Consider the following 18884-nt stretch of genomic DNA (forward strand, 5'->3'; position numbering starts at 1 on the left):
ATACAGATTTAGCAAAAAATTAAAAATGCTGATACCGATATTTTGGCACTTACCTTATTTTTAAGGTAAGTCATCAGTTTTGCTTAAGTGTTATACTTAAATTATATTTTATTGTTCTAACAAAAATAATTTCCATTGAACATCTGTTAAACACATGACAGGCCAACATTTTAAGAGGATCATAAAAAATTGTGCATTCAATACTAGAATGGTTGGTTATTGGTTAAAGTTATTCAAATACCTTTTAATTTGTACATAATACAAATTGGAGTTTAGCCCTTAACTCAACCGGTTACACAAAAACTGAAGATCTTTGAACTTTATTTTTTTTTTTTTAAATGAAAAACATGTTTTAGCTCAAGTGCATTATTTGTCAAATTATACATTCAACTGTTCATGGATGACAAGAAACATTCAGAGTTAATGCTGTCAATCTCTTAAATAATACACTTGTTACTGCAGAAAATGTAAGATTAAATTTCTGTTTATCCATCCGTCCATTTACAAACTGCAACAGGTATTCACTTCACTGATACAATAATACAGAAACAAAGTTAAAGTACTATGAAACTGCTCACAAGTCTGTTAATATACAGATGACAAAATGCAATACACTCCAGCAGGGGCGCAGCAATCATTTCAAAAGTGAGGGGGACAGAATGTTTAGCGAAAGATGAAAATAAATATATAAGATATATTTTAGGGCTGTCAATCGATTAAAAATTGACTAGTGAATTTTAACTTTAGCATTTACACATTTGCTGTATGAAAGACACAGCGTAAACACAAATATGCCCTGTGAAAAAGTGGAACTTTGGGTTTTATTGAAAGTGAGGGGGACGTCCCACGCATCCCCCGCGTATTCTACGGCCATGCACTCCAGCATCATGGATATGTTCGGAATGGAATACTAGTGTACTGCATCCAGCATAGGGCTGCACAATTAATCGAAAAAAATTACAGCTGGCACAATTAAATAATCGCTAAGTGTCAATTACAGAGCTCCATTTAGGTCTAGTCCCATTGCGTATTTAAAAAAAAATAAAATAAAATTGTGTACATGAATGCAATTGTAAATCAGAGGCATGTAGCAGCTTTGTTTTCCATGCAATTAAAATAAAGCAAATGAGGAACAAGGTTTTCAGCTTGTTTTGGATTTGTAGCCTACAGTATGTAAAGACTATAGCATGCAGCTGCTTCACACAAAATGTTAATTCTATTAATTGAAATGAATAATCGCAATTACAATATCAAGGGAAATAATCAACAATTATGATTTTTGTCATAACCGTGCAGCCCTAATACAGCTTAAAAAAACAAACAGCATGTGAAACAGTACATATGCCACGCCGTCACATGACTTCAAGGTGTTGCACGTTTAATTCAGTAAATGGCTTACAGTTAACATTTCAGAAATAAAACTCTTGATGTTGTGCATTTTTAATCCAATTTTTGTAATGCAAAAATAAGGTTCTATTCATTAACGTTAGTCAGTGGCGGCCTTAAGCATCTGGGGGCCCGTTTCAAGAGTTAATGTGGGGCCCTACCCCCCATAAAAAAAAAGCAAAGATTCAAGTTGGTTTTCATCAATATGGTATATATTCGGACTTCACCTTAAATGCATTATGTGCACTTTCAGCATCAACTGCTCAGCATAGAAATAATCCAAACAATTCCTTTAATTAAGAACTGAAACAATGCCATTATTTTTGCTTTGGAACAAGGAAAAGCCTCGCCCTTCGACAACTACTACTCGGCACTGAATAGCACTATGCGTTATGTATCAGCTGACATAAAAACAGCTTAAACAATTCCCTCATATTAAATTAACAACAGCAATAACATATTTTGCTTGGGAATTAAAAATGTCTGAAACTGCTGGTAATTTACAATGAACTGTGCTTCACGCTCTTTTAGCACAATATAGCTATATATATATATATATATACACACACACACACACACACACACACATACACAGTATATCATTTTGGGTGAATTATTCAATTCTGGCATGTCAGTTGGGGGCTCTTTGGAGGGCGGGGCCCATTTCAATTGAAACGGGTGAAACATAGCTAAGGCCGTCAATGACATTAGTTAATGCATTGTGTGTCATGAACTAACAATGAACAATATATTTTTACAGCATTTATTAATCGTGGTTAATTATTGTAATACACATACAATTGTTCTTTGTTCACATTTAGAATGCATTAAGTAATGTAAACATATACAACTTCTAATTTTACAATTGCATTTGTATATTTGTAAACAAACATTAACCAAGATTAATGAGTGTTTTAAAATAATTGTTCGTTATTAGTTCATGTTCACGAATGTTGACGAATACAACCTTATTCTATAGTGTTACCAAAATGTTTTAACTTTTGGCAGTACAATCAAATAATGAGTCCAGTAGATTGTATTGAATTAAAATAACAGCAGATTTGACAGTAAATACAGTATGCATACTGTGCACTGTAAATCTACTGCAAAAACAGTACGAGTAGAATAGTAGAAAGCCATTTAGAACATACTTCTCATGGCCTCTCAACTCTTTTATCATCTGATCTCAAAACAGTTGGACTCGTCAGAACTTGTCAGTCGTACGCTCTCCAAACATTACATGTAAACTAATTTCTTGCCTTGAACACTGAAAATGCACCATTCCTTCTGAATGGAAGCTGTTCTTGATTGATTGAGAGAGTTTTAATAGACCCAGGCCGATGGAACCCACTGCGGTTCAGTGTCCAGTTTTTCAATAAGTTGCAGCAGCTCAAAGACGCTCTTGTCCTGATCGCTGTTTGTAATGACAGTGTCAAACAAGTGACCGTAGCTGTGCTCCATCTCACGAGCCTTCTCCGAGATCTGTATCGCACTCACGTCCCCTGGCTACAAACGGACACGTTAGAGAGAATAAAATGATGCATTTATTCACAAGCTAAAATGTGTATTAATGACAAATATTTCTGAAACAAAAAAACACAATGAATTGCACTAATTAAAAAAACGACACATTGCATTAACAGCGCAACACCCAATTACACCACCTAGTGGTGAAACCAAGTAGCAGCAAGTGATTGTGCAACAGCACTCTACAGCTTTTCCTACAATGCCAGAATGTACAGGGTTGAATTTCAAACTGAATTTGAACTGCTGAAATTTTAGAGGCGAATTTGTAAAGCGAAATATAGTGGACCGAATATAACCTGTTGAATAATAGTTTAAATAAATAATAATAAATCTATATTTTGGAACTGAACTTTTAAGGTGACTATTTATTATTGAATTTTTAATAGTTAATTTTTTTGCAAAACGTTTTCAATTGAAATATTTACAGCTTCAATATACAACCATATGAAATTGCATCCCCCCAAAAATGCAAGCACTGTTAATGCAATGCTTTTATTTTTCAATTGATGCAATTTAGCATGCTTTTCAAAGACATTTGTCATTAATATACTTCCTTACAAAGCTGCTCTACCGAGACAAGAGAAGGCGAGATTTAAAAATATATAAATATATGTGAAATATTTAAGACATCATGACTCATAAATGTTGTGTCTAAAAATAGGACTGATTTTAATGTTGTTTTACTTTTATTTTTTTAACAGCGTTGGCGCCTATGTAACAGAATTTTTTAGGTCTTTTAAGCTTTCGAATATATAACTTTTAAGTTCATACATTAATGTATTTTAAGCCTCTTGAATTATTGTATTCATTTTTAATTTACATTTTTATTAATTTAACTGTCACCAATTTATATATATATATTTGTTATACTTTTTGTTGTATTTTGTGTGTGAAATGTTCCATACAAATAAAATTGTTATTGTTATGTTCTGTAAGAGAATGGAGGTACCATGTGTTTTTTCCCTCCTCTGGTCCGCAGGGTGGGCAGTCGCTCCTGAGGAGGAAGAGGAGGCCTGATGAAGATGATGTAAGGCTTGAGATCAGAGGAACGCAGCACCCCCAGGGACTGAGAAAGGAAGCAGAAACAATGTAGACCAGAGAGAATACAAGGTGTATAAATTTCACTGTCCAACAGTATGATACGAATCTGCAACAGCAACTCTTTATGCTCCTAAAAAATGTAAGCAAATTTCTTGTTGCTTTTATTTATTAATTTATATTTATTTATGAATTTGCCTGCCCAAAAACATCTCAAAACAAAGAAATGACTAAAGACCAAAAGTACACTTACAGTAACCCCCCACCCTTTGTTTGTTCAAGTACTTCCTACTGTCATTTTTGCTAGCTTACCCAAATAGTGACATGTAAAAGAACAACTTTTTTTCTAATAAAATGATACAAATGTATATATAGCCATGATGATTCCCTATTGGAATGTCAGAAGACACACCTAAACTGCAAAAATCAACTTCAACAACCTACTATGAGGGTGTTTTCGGGTGCATCTCTCAAAAACTGTCAAGAAATGTCCAAGTTACATTTAATCCCCAAAAATAAAATACAAATATGAAAATTATACTTTTTTTAATATTACAATAAGATAAAATTGGGGGGGGGGGGATATTACTGTACATTTGTCAAACTTAATGCAAGATATGACAAATAATGAACATTAGAGGTCGACCTATAGTGGATTTTGCCGATACCGATAACTAAGTGGTGGATAAGGACGATAACCGATTAACTGGCCGATGGTTTTTTAAATCGGTTTTTTTTAATGTCCAAAAAAATAAATCTTATTCTTTCCTTACCATGATGGGCACAAAGAGTCCTAAATGAATAAAATCTCAGATGCAGTTATCCAAAATCCCCAAAATAACCAGAAAAAAATGAAGATTTGGTGCATAACGCAGGACTTTTAAATATAAACAAGCCTGAAATATGCTAGGGACTCTTATTTTGAAATGAATTATGAAAAAGCTATCGGCAACTACTGGCACAGATTTTTGCCGATAACGATAGTTCCAAACAGCAATTATCGGCACAGATTAATCGGTAAAACTGATATACCAGTCTACCTCTAATGTACATGCATTGGGTGCAAATTATGTATTTGGATTTCTAAAAAACAAACTGTGACTGAGAAACGTCATAATTTCATTGCAAATAGCTTACGTCTTTAAGGTGCTGCAAGCAATTTTAGCCGTTCTGGAACGTCAACGCACTGAACCGTTGTATTAGCCACGCCCCCTCTTTCCAAAACTCCGCCCCCCCAAAGATGCCATTGAGACCATTTTATTTCATTAATATCTTTCAGGGAGTAGGAACATTTTCTGCATACCTTCCCATGAAAAATATTTCTTACAGCTCCTTTAATTTTATGCCACCAAAATAAAATATGGAAACATTGTGAAGAGACCTAGCTTTTGAGAGAAGTCTCAAGACATCATTACAACATATTTTTACTGTGAATATATTTAATTGCAATGTACAAATGCCATTACAAAAGCAAATTTGTACAGGGAGTTTGAGAAGAGGTCTGGTTGTCTGATGCGAGACACTTCAACAAATCAACAACTTTTAAAAAATTATGAAAAACTTACTTATATGCGTATTACCTACAGTGAAGTCAGAATAAATTTTTATATATATATATATATATATATATAAAAATTTATTATATATAATTTATATACACACACACACACACACACACACACACACACACATTCGCATATATTTCAACCACTTGTTTACTCGTTTTATATACAACTTTGATTGCTATGGCCGTCTATCATACCAAGCATTGTGTATTCTCAACCATCTGTCCTGGCCATCTGCTGTTGAAAAGTGAATTGTGTAATTTCTGTGCCACTAGCATACAAGCGAAATTGGTTGAGCTGCTCAAACAAACAGATTGCAATTCCATTTGGTGCCACTAGTGGTGCAAAAAGTACACACTTTGCCTTTAACACAATGTGTGCACCTACTGTTAGTCACTTTAAGAAAGCATTGATTAAAAACAAAAAAGTAGAAAACAAAAGACAACATAGTTTTTTTGTTGTGTTTTATAGTCATAATTATCACAAGTATGAACCAAGTTCATATAAAATGACAGAAAGCTATATAAAATGACAAGGAAACATACAATGTACAAAGAAATCTAATCTAAAGCTTCTAAATGTTCTAAATGGCACATCCCTTAATGTGCCATTTCTTGAAGCAGTTCCGCGAGGACTCAAAGCACAATGGCACCCTGCAGTACGTACAGAATATAGGAGTCTGAACTTTATGTCCTGACAATCTACACAGGACACAATTTTTCATCCCATATGTAATATCTGAACCAAAATACTCCGGAAAGCATTGTTCAGTCCATGTGAATGAGAAAAGTGAGGCTGGTAGAGACGACTCCATGTCCAAGCTATCAGGTGCAGAGAGCACACTGGTGGGATCTTGGGATGCAGATGTTAAGGGCTTCTTGCCTTTGCCAACATGTTCCAGCTCAGATACCAGTGTTTCCCTGAACACTTTCTGGCTGAGAGGGGTCTTGTTCTGTACTTTTGCCATTTGCTGGTGAAGAATGTAACTATTCTCCACCGCAATTTCAAGAAAATGGAAGAAGTAGTTCTTGTACCATTTTTTGGTTTTGTGGACGACATTGTAATACTCCATCAGGGCATCTGAAAGGTCCAAATCACCCATAAACTTATTGTAGTCCTTCACAGCAGGTGGTATTGGGATGTGACGTTCACTACAATCACCACTATTATCCTTGACGTTCCAACTGATGGTATCCCCCACATACGCCTTGTGCATCGTGGAACACAAGACGACTTCTTTCATGTCCATCCATTTGAGAAACAGAAGCGGACCTTGTCGACACCAGTGGATGGATCCTCTTTCAGCTCTTCTGCTCACATCGCTAACCTCTGGTAAACTAGAAGTATGACGAAGAGTGCCACATGCAAGGATGTTGTTTTGCCACAAATCCAAGAAAAGGGTTGTACTGGTGTAGAAGTTGTTAGCGTATAACCTGTAACCTGTGCCGAGGAGTTCATGATCCAGTAATCTCATTACTGCGTCGTAACCGACACCTTTCCCTGTTGACATGGAACTCTTTCCATCGTACACAAAGAAATTCCAGGTGTATCTGCTGGAGGAATCGGCAAGAACAAAGAGTCTGTAACCCCAGTTGGTTGGCATGTCCTTCAAATATCTTTTTAATCCAATCTTCGATTTTGTAGCATCCATTCTCTCATCTACGGTAATCTCTCTGTTAGGGTGAAAATGCGTCATACATGCAGAAACAATTTCAGTATACAGAGGCTTAATTTTGTGCAGCTGGTCGTAACCTGGAGTGCCTTTCTTTTTGTTGTTTTCTTCATCTTCTTGAGGATCACAGAGGTAAAGATTCCAAGATATGGCCTGAAACCTTGCTCTAGACATGACGGACTGAGGGTATGAAAAGTTGTACATCATCTTTCTTGCCCAGTAGTCCACAAGAGACTTCGCCTTCACCAAACCCATGTACACAACTAATGCCAAATAAGAGTGGAACTCCTTGACTGTGAGAGGCACCCAGAGGAACTTCTTTCCAGCTTCTGCCCTTTTCTCGGCATAGCAATTGGTGTTCCTGACAATTGTCTCTATACCAGAGTTGGTAAAAAACAGCTGGAACAACTGCAAGGGAGTATAATCTCTTTCCATCACAAGCTGTGGGCCTGGAGGTTGCTTGGGACAGAATCCTGGTAGTGCCAGTTCCCTATCCTCAACGGTGATATCAAACCACTTATCTGGCTCACAGGCAATTGCTTCTTTTGTCCAATAAGAATCAAAAGTTGACCCTCTTCTGGCTTGCCTCAGTGAATAAGTTGCAGTAGACTTTGAATTCTCTCTGATAGGGGTAAATTTAGGGGTAGCTTCAGAAGTGGGATTGCGTTCAGGGTTGGGTTTAGAGTTGCCGGGGATGGTGGGATTAGAAGTGGGCTCCAGGTTGGTTTCAGAGGTAGATCTCATGATTCCATTAGGGGTCAAAATGGGAGTTGGATTAAGGATGGGTTTGACTTCAGGGGTGGGATTGGGCATGGGTGTGAAAATGTAAATAGGGATAGGGTTAGGGGTTGGTGTAGAGGTGAATTTGGGATCAACATTAGGGGTGCATTTAGACATACGTTTAGGGGGCCGTCCTCTCCGTTTTGATGAGAGCAAGGGTTTAGAAGTAGATTTGGGATCAAAGGTGGGTATAAAGGTTGATATCAGAATGGTACTAGGGATAGTTGTAGGTACAGGAGTGGGATTAGGCGTGGTTTCGGGAGTGGGATTAAGGATGGGTTCAGAGGTGGATTTAAGGGCCTCTCCCGCCTCTCGTTGGCAATGAAGAGGGTTTAGTGGCTTGTTTAAAAAGTTCATCCCTTGATGATGGTAAGGCGGAGGCTGACACAGGTGATTTTGAACACACAGGACTTTGTTCCATTAGAGACTCCCAATCTTCAACAGAATCGACACTGTAACGCAAAAACACAATTCCTATGCATGCACTCAGTGATATATACCAAAACATCTTCTGAATACTAGTATAGTTAAGACCAAAGTATACTTCGGTCAGAGGCAAACGCTCAGTGTTCTCGTACAGGATGCATGACGCAAATCTCGTCATCAGCAGACTGCTCGAGCACTGAACGTGTGAAGCCCGATTTTTCTAACTGTGCATCTTTGAACGTGCAGAATATGCATGCATTAATTATTAGATATTAGTTAGTTATTTGCACTAATTAGTGGATCCACAAGGTGGCAATACTCACATTGGAGCCGTTGCTGCCACAAAGCAACGCTAGAAGACATAATTGCTGGTAAATAACAGGAGACAAAGGTAAACACAACAACAGTAGATATGCATTTCAACAGCGTGTGTGTGAGGAGGTCAGGACATACCTGGATACCAGGATATACCTGCATACACTGATCAGCCACAACATTAAAACCACTGACAGGTGAAGTGAATATCATTTATAGTCAGTTCTTGAATTTCATTTATTGGAAGCAGGAAAAATGGGCAAGCGTAAAGTCTGAGCGAATTTGACAAGGGCCAAATTGAGATAGCTAGACGACTGGGTCAGAGCATCTCAAAACGGCAGGTCTTGTGGGGTGTTCCCATTATGCAGTGTTTAATACCTACCAAAAGTGTCATGGGCGCCCAAGGCTCATTGTTGCGCATGGGGAGTGAAGGCTAGCCCGTCTGGTCCGATGCTACAGAAGAGCTACTGTAGCACAAATTGCTGATAAACTTCATGTTGGCCATGATAGAAAGGTGTCCGAACACACAGTGCATTACAGCTTGCTATGTATGGGGCTGAGTAGCCGCAGACCGGTCAGAGTGCCCATGCTGACCCCGTCCACAGCCGAAAGTGCCTACAATGGGCACGTGAGCTTCAGAACTGGACCATGGAGCAATGGAAGAAGGTGGCCTGGTTTGATGAATCACATTTTCTTTTAGATCATGTGGATGACCGGGTGCATGTGTGTCGTTTACCTGGGGAAAAGATGGCAGTAGGATGCACCATGGGAAGAAGGCAGGCCGGCGGAGGCAGTGTGATGCTCTGGGCAATATTCTGCTGGGAAACCTTGGGTCCTGGCATACATGTGGATGTTACTTTGACACGTACCACCTACCTAAAGATTGTTGCAGTCCACGTACACCCCATCGTGGCAACGGTATTCCCTGATGGCAGTGGCCTCTTTCAGCAGGATAATGCACCATGCCACACTGCAAAAATTGTACAGGAATGGTTTGAGGAACATGACAAAGAGTTCAAGGTGTTGACTTAGCCTCCAAATTTCCCAGACCTCAATCCGATTGAGCATCTATGGGATGTGCTGGACCAACAAGTCTGATCCTTGGAGGCTCCACCTCGCAACTTACAGGACTTAAAGGATCTGCTGATAACATCTTGGTGCCAGATCCCACAGGACACCTTCAGAGGTCTTGTGGAGTCCATGCCTCGATGGGTCAAAGCTGTTTTGGCACAAGGGGGACCTACACGATATTAGGCAGGTTGTTTTAATGTTGAGGCTGATTGGTGTATGTATAACTGGAGTCTGAAGGAATAAAAAGACATCTTTATGGGTCTAAACTCCTGAAGAGAAATTGTCCTGCGTCTCATAGCACTTGTAGTGCGCATGCGCCAACCGCCTGTGTGTGCGCGCACCATCTAATGGAGTATACTTTGACAGGCTGGGGTTTGAATATACGCAGACGTTGAGCATTCGCATCAAAATCGAAGTATACTTTGGGTTTTAGAGTAAGGTTTTCCCTTGAAATTTTTATACTACTTAATACTACTTATACTTAAATCTGCCTCCCTAGTTCTCTCATACCATTTATTGAAAATAACAGGGTTCTTACACTTTTTGACCATTGAATTTCCATTTGTTTGCAATTACTACAAGATACAACAAATGCAGGACTTGTATACTTACTCTTCTTCCCACAGTTCCTCATCCCTTCCTGAATTGCCTTTCTCATCGCTGTTACTGTCACCATCAAGGTCGCTGTTGCTGTCTGCCTGAGGTGTGGTGAAGGAAGACTCAGGATTAGGATCAGTGGTGGTTGTAGGATAAGGGTTGGAATTAAAGGTGATTGTGGGATTAGGGTTGGGAGTAAAGGTGGTTGTGAGATAAGGGTTGAAATTATTAGTAGTGGTTTTGGGATGAGGGTTGAGAATAGTGGTTGTTGTGGGATTAGGGTTGGGATTGAAGGCAGCTGCCGGATTAGAGTTGGAGGTTGTTATGAGATTAGGGTTGGGATTTGAGTTGGTTGCGGGATTGGGGTTGGGAGTAAAAGTGGTTGCGAGATAAGGATTGGAATTAATAGTGGTTGTGGTATTAGGGTTGGAATTACTGTGGATTGTGGGATTAGGGTTGAGACTAGTGGTGGTTGTGGGAATATGGTTGGGATTCAAGGTGGTTGAGGGATTAGAGTTGGAGTTACTGTTGATTGTGGTAATAGGATTGAAATTGGGGGTGGTATTAGAGGTGTGTTTACGAGGTCTGCCTCTACGTCGTGTTGGGGTGGCAGCTGGAGGGGATGATAGTCGTAACTTCTTTGCCTCTCTTGGCATGGGCGATTTTACATTTTCTGGGCTTTGTTTCATTGGAGCTGCACATTCTTCATTAGCAATGACACTGTAACACATAAACATGCTTCATTTGCATGCAAGAAATGATGTATAGCAAATGTGCTTAACAGTCATGAAAATAATGGTACAATAAAAAAAAATATTAATGGTTCTGAAACTACACTATCTGCATCCAAATTTGCATTTAGATTATAAAATGGCAAATACTACAAACCTATAGCAGCAAACAAAACTGCAATCCACATAAGGTTATAAATGTACGACATGTTTACTCACCCCTCTTCCAATGGTCCCCCTTCCTTCCACGAATTGCTGATCTCACTGGTGTCACCGTCTAACAGAAGACTAGTTGGTGTGGCTTTACAGCTGAGTGTGGCTATCAGTGCAGGATTAGTTGTGGGTGTGGAATCAGGGCTGAGTTTAATGGTGGGTGTGAGATCAGTGGTGGGTATGGGCATGGAATTAAGGCTGAGATTAATGCCGGGTGTGGGATTTTGGATGAATATGGGTGTGGAAAAAGAGGTGGGATTATAGATGGATGTGAAATAAGGAGTGGGTTTAGGGATGAGTGTGGGATAAGTAGTGGGTCTAGGGCTGGTTTTAGACTTGTTTTTAGGGGGTCTGCCTCTCTGTCGAGGTAAGGAGGGGGCATCTGGTGTGTCTTTAGGGAATATGGCTGTCCCTGCAACTAAAGTGGGAGGGTTTAACAAGAGTTTAGAGGCATGCATAGGTGGCCTGCCTCTCCGCTGTGGTAAGGAGGCCAAAAGATTTGCGTGTTGTTGCCTCCTTGCTTTTGAACGGCCCATTAGAGGTTCCCATTCTTCAGATGATTCAATACTGTAAGACATAAATGCACGTGATATGCATGTACCCTGATAACGACAACAATGACATCAGACTTGTATCACATTAGAGATATGAGCTTCATTATGCCAAAGTAAACAAAAAGCAGCAAAACTGATAACCATTACTAAACTACTGCAGCTGTTATTACAGTGCTTGCAAGACAGAACTGATTTGCTATTACTCAAAAATTCTCCACAAATTTTTTGCAATTAATTCAGCTTGAACTGCATAAAAGACCCCATGAAATGGTTTGATATGTGTTGCTTTCTTTCTTGAGTTGACATTTACAAATGTAAACAAAACATTACAACACTACGGTAGGGGTGTAACGGTATGAAATGTTTACTGTACGATAACCTTCACAAAAAATACTGTGGTATCACGGTATTAAGGTGCCTTGCTAAAATTATTAGTTGCTATATTATAAAAATACAGCAACGAGTGGTCTGACTGGATGATGGCCCAGGATGTGATGTTGGGGCATTTTTCTGGATGAATAAATAAATACATTTGAAATATTTATAGTTCATTGATGCCATGCCTAACTGATTTTTGAAACCCAGGAATCATTATAAATGCTAATATATAAGCCTATATTAAAATATGCATGTTTTTTTTTTATGCTGTTTTGAAATATAATAATAATAATGGTAAGACAGGAAAAAAATTCCCCTGTCATCTTGAACCCCCCCCATTTATGATAACATTAAAACCACTAGTTTTTCTAGTGTTTTGCGCCTACATCTCTATGCTCTTTGCATATTTTCATACAATATCCAGATTTAAATCTGAGATAAAAACATAATTTCAATCATTTTCGGAATACGCTTTTTGTCTCGCACATCTAAAAGTGCAGACTAACTTTTGTCTGACTGGCAAGTTTCTAAAAACTTTAAACTGTTTAGATGCAGTAGACCTACAACTTCGCAGTTGTTCGCGTTTCATGTCGCACTCGTGGGTGATCCTGTTGAGCTACGATGGTTATTAAATTCCACCATACAAAGAGTGCAAAAGACACGTCCCTTTCCGTGCATGCACACACGCGTGAGCGAGAGGCCGCTACGCTGCTGCTCCCATCTTGATCAACACCGATAAAGTTTACAAATCAGGATGACCATCAACAATGATGATGCCTTATGGGTCTTTTAAATAACCATAATATTCCCACACCGTGGACTTCAGCGTCTTGGAGGAGGGAAATATAAGTTCAGGCTTTGACATTTCAGTACGCTGCGCTCTCTCTGCCGTGCATTTAAAATTAAGTGACAGTTCAGGTTTGTTTTATCAAGTTTATAGGATGCTGTGAAAATGTAGCTGATTCTCTCTTAAATTAACTGATTTTTACAATGGAAACTTTCATTCCTGTACTTAGATTTTAGAAAAAAAAGATAATAATGTGAATGCAATACTGTGAATTATAAATGTCAACTGTTTGAAAACCGACTCTTTAAAACCATGGTATACCGTGAAACCATGACACGTTACATCCCTACACTACGGCTACATCCACATTAATCTGGACACATTTGAAAACGGCGTTTCGCACTCTCCGTTCACACTGCCGTTTATAAATGTTTTACAAAGGTTGCTTGTCCACACTGAAACGTATGAAAACGCTTAAATCCCTTTACTGCGCATGCGAAAATTAGAAGTTCCATGTACGGTCTGAAAAGCAACTGTCCTTGTGTTCTGCCGCTGGACAGCAATTTCAACTTCCCGTCGCCTTTTCAGGAATGCAATGTGAAGGTTGTACAAAGTAACATTTATCTTTAACAATGCTATCAACGTGGAGATCAGGCACTACAACGGCGCTACAACACGGGCCGCCATCTTGCTGGTTTTGGGTTGAATTGATCACATGACTACATCACATGAAAAAATGTCATCGTTTTCAGATATCTCTATTTTCCCTGTCAACACTACAACACAAAGACGGCAAGTTTATCCACTTGGGAGAGCATTTTCGACAAAAACGACTTTTCATTGTGGAGAAAAGGCCAAAATGTAAAAAATAAAAAAAAGAGGATCTCAATGCAGTTTGATGTCAGCAAATCCAAACAATCACACTGACCTTGCTCAGATACTATTGACATTAGTTGTCAAAAGCAACAGTAGCTAAATATATTGGCCTTGGTGTTCTGCGCATGTTCATGAATGGTCTAAATATCCAACCACGTGACAGTTACGGGCACTTCATATTAAATCACATGGATAAACTATATATGGGAGAATTAAACATTCACCGCTTTTTCTTTTACCATGATGATTCAAATAGATTGCTAATTATTGCTTTGATTTGTGACATGTATTAAGTGTACTGCATCTATACCCAACATCTGGCCAGCGATCATTTTGATAAACTTGGTTTAAATAAAAATGTATACCTACACTGGCTATGAATGTTTTGCAGTTTTCTTATTTTATACTATTATTTCGCCACATCAGGGTTTATTAGATTTTAATTTATTTTAAGTTTACACTATGTTGACCACTTCCTGTATGGTGCAGTTTTTGGTTTTTTTGCAAACCTATATTTCTTATAATGAATAGAAGACTGATTTCTCTAACCAGGTTGCCTTGCATTGTAATAAAGAACATGTTATTTGAATCATGTTGGAATTATTTTTAGCTGAGTACATTTAAATGTTGAAAAAAATCGAATCATGAATCATCTTTATGTCTGAATTTTTTTTGTCATATCGCCCAGCCCTACATATAGTGTGCACGCCTGACGAAGTCTTCACTTTAAGTTTTCACTATTGCAGCATGTATCTGCAAAATAATTAGGGATCTGGATTGGTATCAGCTCCGATACTGAAGCTTTTAGACGGATTGGGTAGCGGTGCGCAATATTTGAGCGCTACTCAAGAACAGCATCTCCGATGCAGAAGCTCAATAGTTCGGTTCACTTATAATATGCATTTAGAACGGCACCGGAGGAGCATTTTTTATTTTTTTTATTTTTTTGGGATTTTCCCCCTTTTTCTCGCAATTTAGAATGCCCAGTTCCAAGTACGTTTTTAAGTCCTGGTGGTGGTGTAGTGATTCGCCTCAATCCGGGTGGCGGAGAATGAATCCCAGTTCCCTTCGCGTCTGAGACCATCAACCCGCGCATCTTATCACGTGGCTTGTTGAGCGCGTTGCCACGGAGACATAGCGCGTATAGAGGCTTCACGTCATCCACCGCGGAATCCGCGCTCAACTCACCACGCGCCCCACCGAGAACAACCACATTATAGCGACCACGAGGAAGTTACCCCATGTGACTACCCTCCCTAGCAACCGGGCCAATTTGGTTGCTTAGGAGACCTGGCTAGAGTCACTCAGCACGCCCTGGGATTCAAACTAGCGAACTAGCAAACTCCAGGAGTGGTAGCACCGGAGGTGCATTTTACCAGAATTTGAATAAGAAGCGAATTAAACTACTGTGAACTTGCCTACAAACAGACACATACAGGACTTCCTGGAGAGTTCAGAATGTCAAAATAAAAGCGTGAGGGTTTAAAAAGTGCATGATTTAAATATATTACTGTTGTTTTTAAATGAAAAGTCAATAATAAGAATATTAATAACAATTAATTATTATTATTATTGTCATCATTAGTATTTGTTTACATTTTATAACAATATTTAAGTTGAATGGGTTCCAAAAAATAACTGCGTGAATGAAAAGTGGACTGATGCCTTACAACTAAATTGAACAAAATAGATCTGAATTCTTTAAAGTTCAGATACAAGTTAATAAAATAAAAAATAAAACACTGGTTTCTTTTCTACTGAAGACTTGAAGACTGGAATTCCTGTTAATTTTTTCTGCTACATTATCCAGTATACTAGTTAATAATAAAGTGTTTCTTAATAAGCTATACATTTATATTGAAATAATGTGCAGTTAGAGGTTTGTGTTTCTTTACATATTAAAGAGTACTCCCAATTAATTCCACACAATAATGTAAAGATATTCTAAACTGATTATGCAAAAAAACAACACTAGTATCGGCTTGGGATCGGTATCGGCCGATACTGAGATTTCCGATATCGGAATCAGATCGGAAGAGAAAAAGTGGTATCGGTGCATCCCTAAATTTAATGCAGTTGAAGAAACTGTGACATTTTCATCTCCATTTTTTACAAATGTATTTACATTGCATAAAAGTCACTATGCATTTGACCACCAGTGAACGTATTCCCAATCATGACACTCAAACCGTGAGGATATATCTCCACGTTTACAACCATTAAACCAGTTATTTTCTATAATCAGTCTCTTGAATGGAATGTTCTACTATTTGACAGGAATGACTGGTCTGTTTAGATGACGTATTCGAGATTAATTGTACATAAATAGTGCATGTACACCTCTGATACTGGGTAGGATGCCCCTTTGCCCCCAGAACAGCCTGAATGCCGTGTGGCATAGATTCAACAAGGTGCTGGAAACATTCCTTAGATATTCTGCTCCACACTGACATGACAGCATCACGCATTTGCTGCAGATTTGTCAGCTGCACATTCATGCTTGAATGTCTCGTTCCACCACATCCCAAAGGAAGTAGCCATTACAAGATGGGTAGACAGTGGTCATAAAGGAATTCACATGGTCAACAACAATACTCAGGTAGGCTATGGCATTTAAACGATGCTCAACTGGTATTAAGGAGCCTAATGTGTGCCAAGAAAATATTCCCCACACCATTAAACAACCATCTCCAGCCTGAACCGTTGACACAAGGCAGGATGGATCCATGGATTCATGAGGTTTACGCAAAATTCTGACCCTACCATCTTAATGTCGCAGCAGAAATCGAGATTCGTCAGACCAGGCTATGTTTTTCCAATCGTCTACTTCCAATTTTGGTGAGCCTGTGCCCACTGCCGCCTCAGTTTCCTGTTCTAAGCTGACAGTAGTGGTACCCGGAGGGGTCTTCTGCTGCTGTAGCCCATCTGCCTCAATGTTCCACGTGTTGTATGTCCAGAAATGCTTTTCTGCATAGAACTGTTGTAACGTGTGGTTATTTGGGTTACTGTCACCTTCCTGTCAGCTTGGACCAGTCTGGCCATTCTCCTCCGACCTCTGTCATTAACAAGCCGTTTTCACTCACAGAACTGCCGCTCACTGGATGTTTTTTGGCACCATTCTCTTTACACTCTAGAGACTGTTGTGCATTAAAACCCCAGGAGACCAGCAGTTTCTGAGATACTCAAACCAGCCCGTCTGGCACCAACAATCATCCCACGGTCAAAGTCACATAAATCAGATTTCCTACCCATTCTGATGTTTGGTCTGAACAGCAACTGAACCTCTTGACTGTGTCTTCGTGATTTTATGCATTGAGTTGCTGCTAGATGATTGGCTGATTAGGTATTGGTTTCAACGAGCATGTGTACAGATGTACCTAATAAAGTGGTCACTAAGTGTATATTTCGCGCCATTGAAACAGACTGCGGCGGAAGTTGTTTAACGCTACAACTGCTGTGCAAATGTTAAAAGTGTTTTAAAGGCCTATACACCAGCAACTGGCATATCAATGTAACAAGCAAAGGGTCACTGGGGTGAATCAAAATCCTCACTACGACGGTAAACAAAAACAGAAGAATCAGGGAGCGGCCCGCCCTGCCCATTTTAAGCCAATCAGAAACGCTCCCTGGTTATCTGCCCTGGGTTTGCTGACATCGGATTGGCTGAAATGTTCATGCAGGGCGGGGCTTGGAGAGATCGCTTGAATGCGGTTTAATATCTGGCGATAGTTTAAAATGTCTGTAATAAAATTGCATATCAGTGTTCAGCATTCAAATTGTGTGAGGGATGAGGTCACTGCAAAACTTGCAATGCATCCTGAATTGCAGTTTATTTGCATAGTTAACTGAGATTGGTCTTCGTTCCTTGCAGATGCAAAGATACTGTCCCATTACGTGCTGATTCTCATCAGTGTTGAGTAAGACACTCTAAAAAAAAAAAAGTAACTAATTACTAACTACTAATTACATCTTCTACAGTGTAATTAGATTACTGTAATAATTACTCCATCTGAAAAGTAATTGCATTACTTATAACTAGTTACTTTCTAAAACCCAATCTCAACCAGATGAAAAATACAAGGATAGACATGAAACTGTTCTTTTAATTCTTTCAAATAAATCATATAAAATCAAATCAATTATTCATGAACTGGCCAAAGAATTTAAAGGGGCAGCGTTAAATTAGAAAACATACATTTTAACATTAGACGTTAAATTTCGATTTTAAATTCACTATTGTTTTATATAGAATTGTTCTAGAGTCTATATACAGTATTTAATGCAATTACATCAGAAGTAACTGTAATTCAATTACTGAAAAATTAAGAGTAATCCCTTACTTTACTTTTTCCAATGAATTACAGTAATTAATTACTTAGTAATGCATTACACCCAACACTGCTTCTCATTAACTACCAAACATTCGAAATGACATTGTCATGACAACAGCTTTCATTATGTGCATTTAATTCACACAGAACTAAAGCCTAAAACAGGAACTCAATTTTTTGCTGCCTTGCAAGCACAGTTTTTAAGCACTTAAAATCTACAGCAGCTATCAAAACAAACTCAACAATCCCCTTTTAGATTAAATAGGACGCGTTTACTCACTCTTCCTCTCTCTGCCCCTCTTCCTCCGCCAAATCTTCGAGGTCGTCGCTGTCTGACAGAGGCTTGTATCCCGTCAGTTCACCATCGCAGTCGTCTAGTACACACTCGATTTCGTAAAACAGTTCCTTTTTCGCTCCGACATTCTCTGGCGATGCCATTTTCAGACGAAAACAAAAACGCTCGGTGTGCAGGAAAGTCTACATCCCTACATGCATGAAGGGGGTTCAGACGCAGCGGAACTTGAAGAATCCCTTTTCAAACGTGTGCGGAGCGCCAGTGAGATTTCCGCCGATGCCCCGCCTCACAGCATTACGTGTGACTAATCTCGTTGTCTGATTGGAGCAGATCTTTGACTGA

At 38.9% G+C, this 18884-nt stretch overlaps 2 protein-coding genes across 6 annotated transcripts in view; both read right to left on the reverse strand.

Moving 5' to 3' along the window:
• Window positions 1-7: 7 nt before the first annotated feature.
• LOC127416130 (protein PALS1-like) overlaps window positions 8-18884 on the reverse strand; it is a 46162-nt gene continuing 27285 nt past the window's right edge. The window contains exons 13-14 of the mRNA XM_051655282.1: window positions 3863-3979; window positions 8-2892 (exon numbers count right to left, since the gene is read on the reverse strand). Of these exons, the coding sequence (XP_051511242.1) occupies window positions 2710-2892; window positions 3863-3979 (300 nt within the window). The 3' untranslated portion in view covers window positions 8-2709. The remainder of the gene's footprint in view (window positions 2893-3862; window positions 3980-18884) is intronic.
• LOC127416129 (piggyBac transposable element-derived protein 4-like) lies at window positions 5640-18870 on the reverse strand. Of its 5 annotated transcripts, XM_051655281.1 has the most exons (5): window positions 18528-18869; window positions 11328-11888; window positions 10393-11097; window positions 8718-8746; window positions 8260-8420 (listed from the first exon to the last, which is right to left on the reverse strand). In XM_051655281.1, the coding sequence occupies exons 1-5, from the start codon at window positions 18683-18685 to the stop codon at window positions 8389-8391; spliced, it is 1485 nt and encodes a 494-aa protein (XP_051511241.1). In that variant the 5' UTR covers window positions 18686-18869; the 3' UTR covers window positions 8260-8388. The 5 variants fall into 5 exon arrangements, with proteins under 5 accessions (XP_051511238.1, XP_051511237.1, XP_051511239.1 ...); XM_051655279.1 differs by lacking the exon at window positions 8718-8746 and having other exon boundaries at window positions 8121-8420; window positions 18528-18870; XM_051655280.1 differs by lacking the exon at window positions 8260-8420 and having other exon boundaries at window positions 8428-8746; window positions 18528-18870.

The sequence above is a fragment of the Myxocyprinus asiaticus genome, chromosome 25 (assembly GCF_019703515.2).
Source record: "Myxocyprinus asiaticus isolate MX2 ecotype Aquarium Trade chromosome 25, UBuf_Myxa_2, whole genome shotgun sequence".
Taxonomy (NCBI): Eukaryota; Metazoa; Chordata; class Actinopteri; order Cypriniformes; family Catostomidae; genus Myxocyprinus; species Myxocyprinus asiaticus.

What these genes read in the sequence shown, in the direction of transcription:
- LOC127416129 (XM_051655277.1), bottom strand. Translation starts at nt 8,325, where the DNA reads ATGAACTTTTTAAACAAGCCACTAAACCCTCTTCATTGCCAACGAGAG.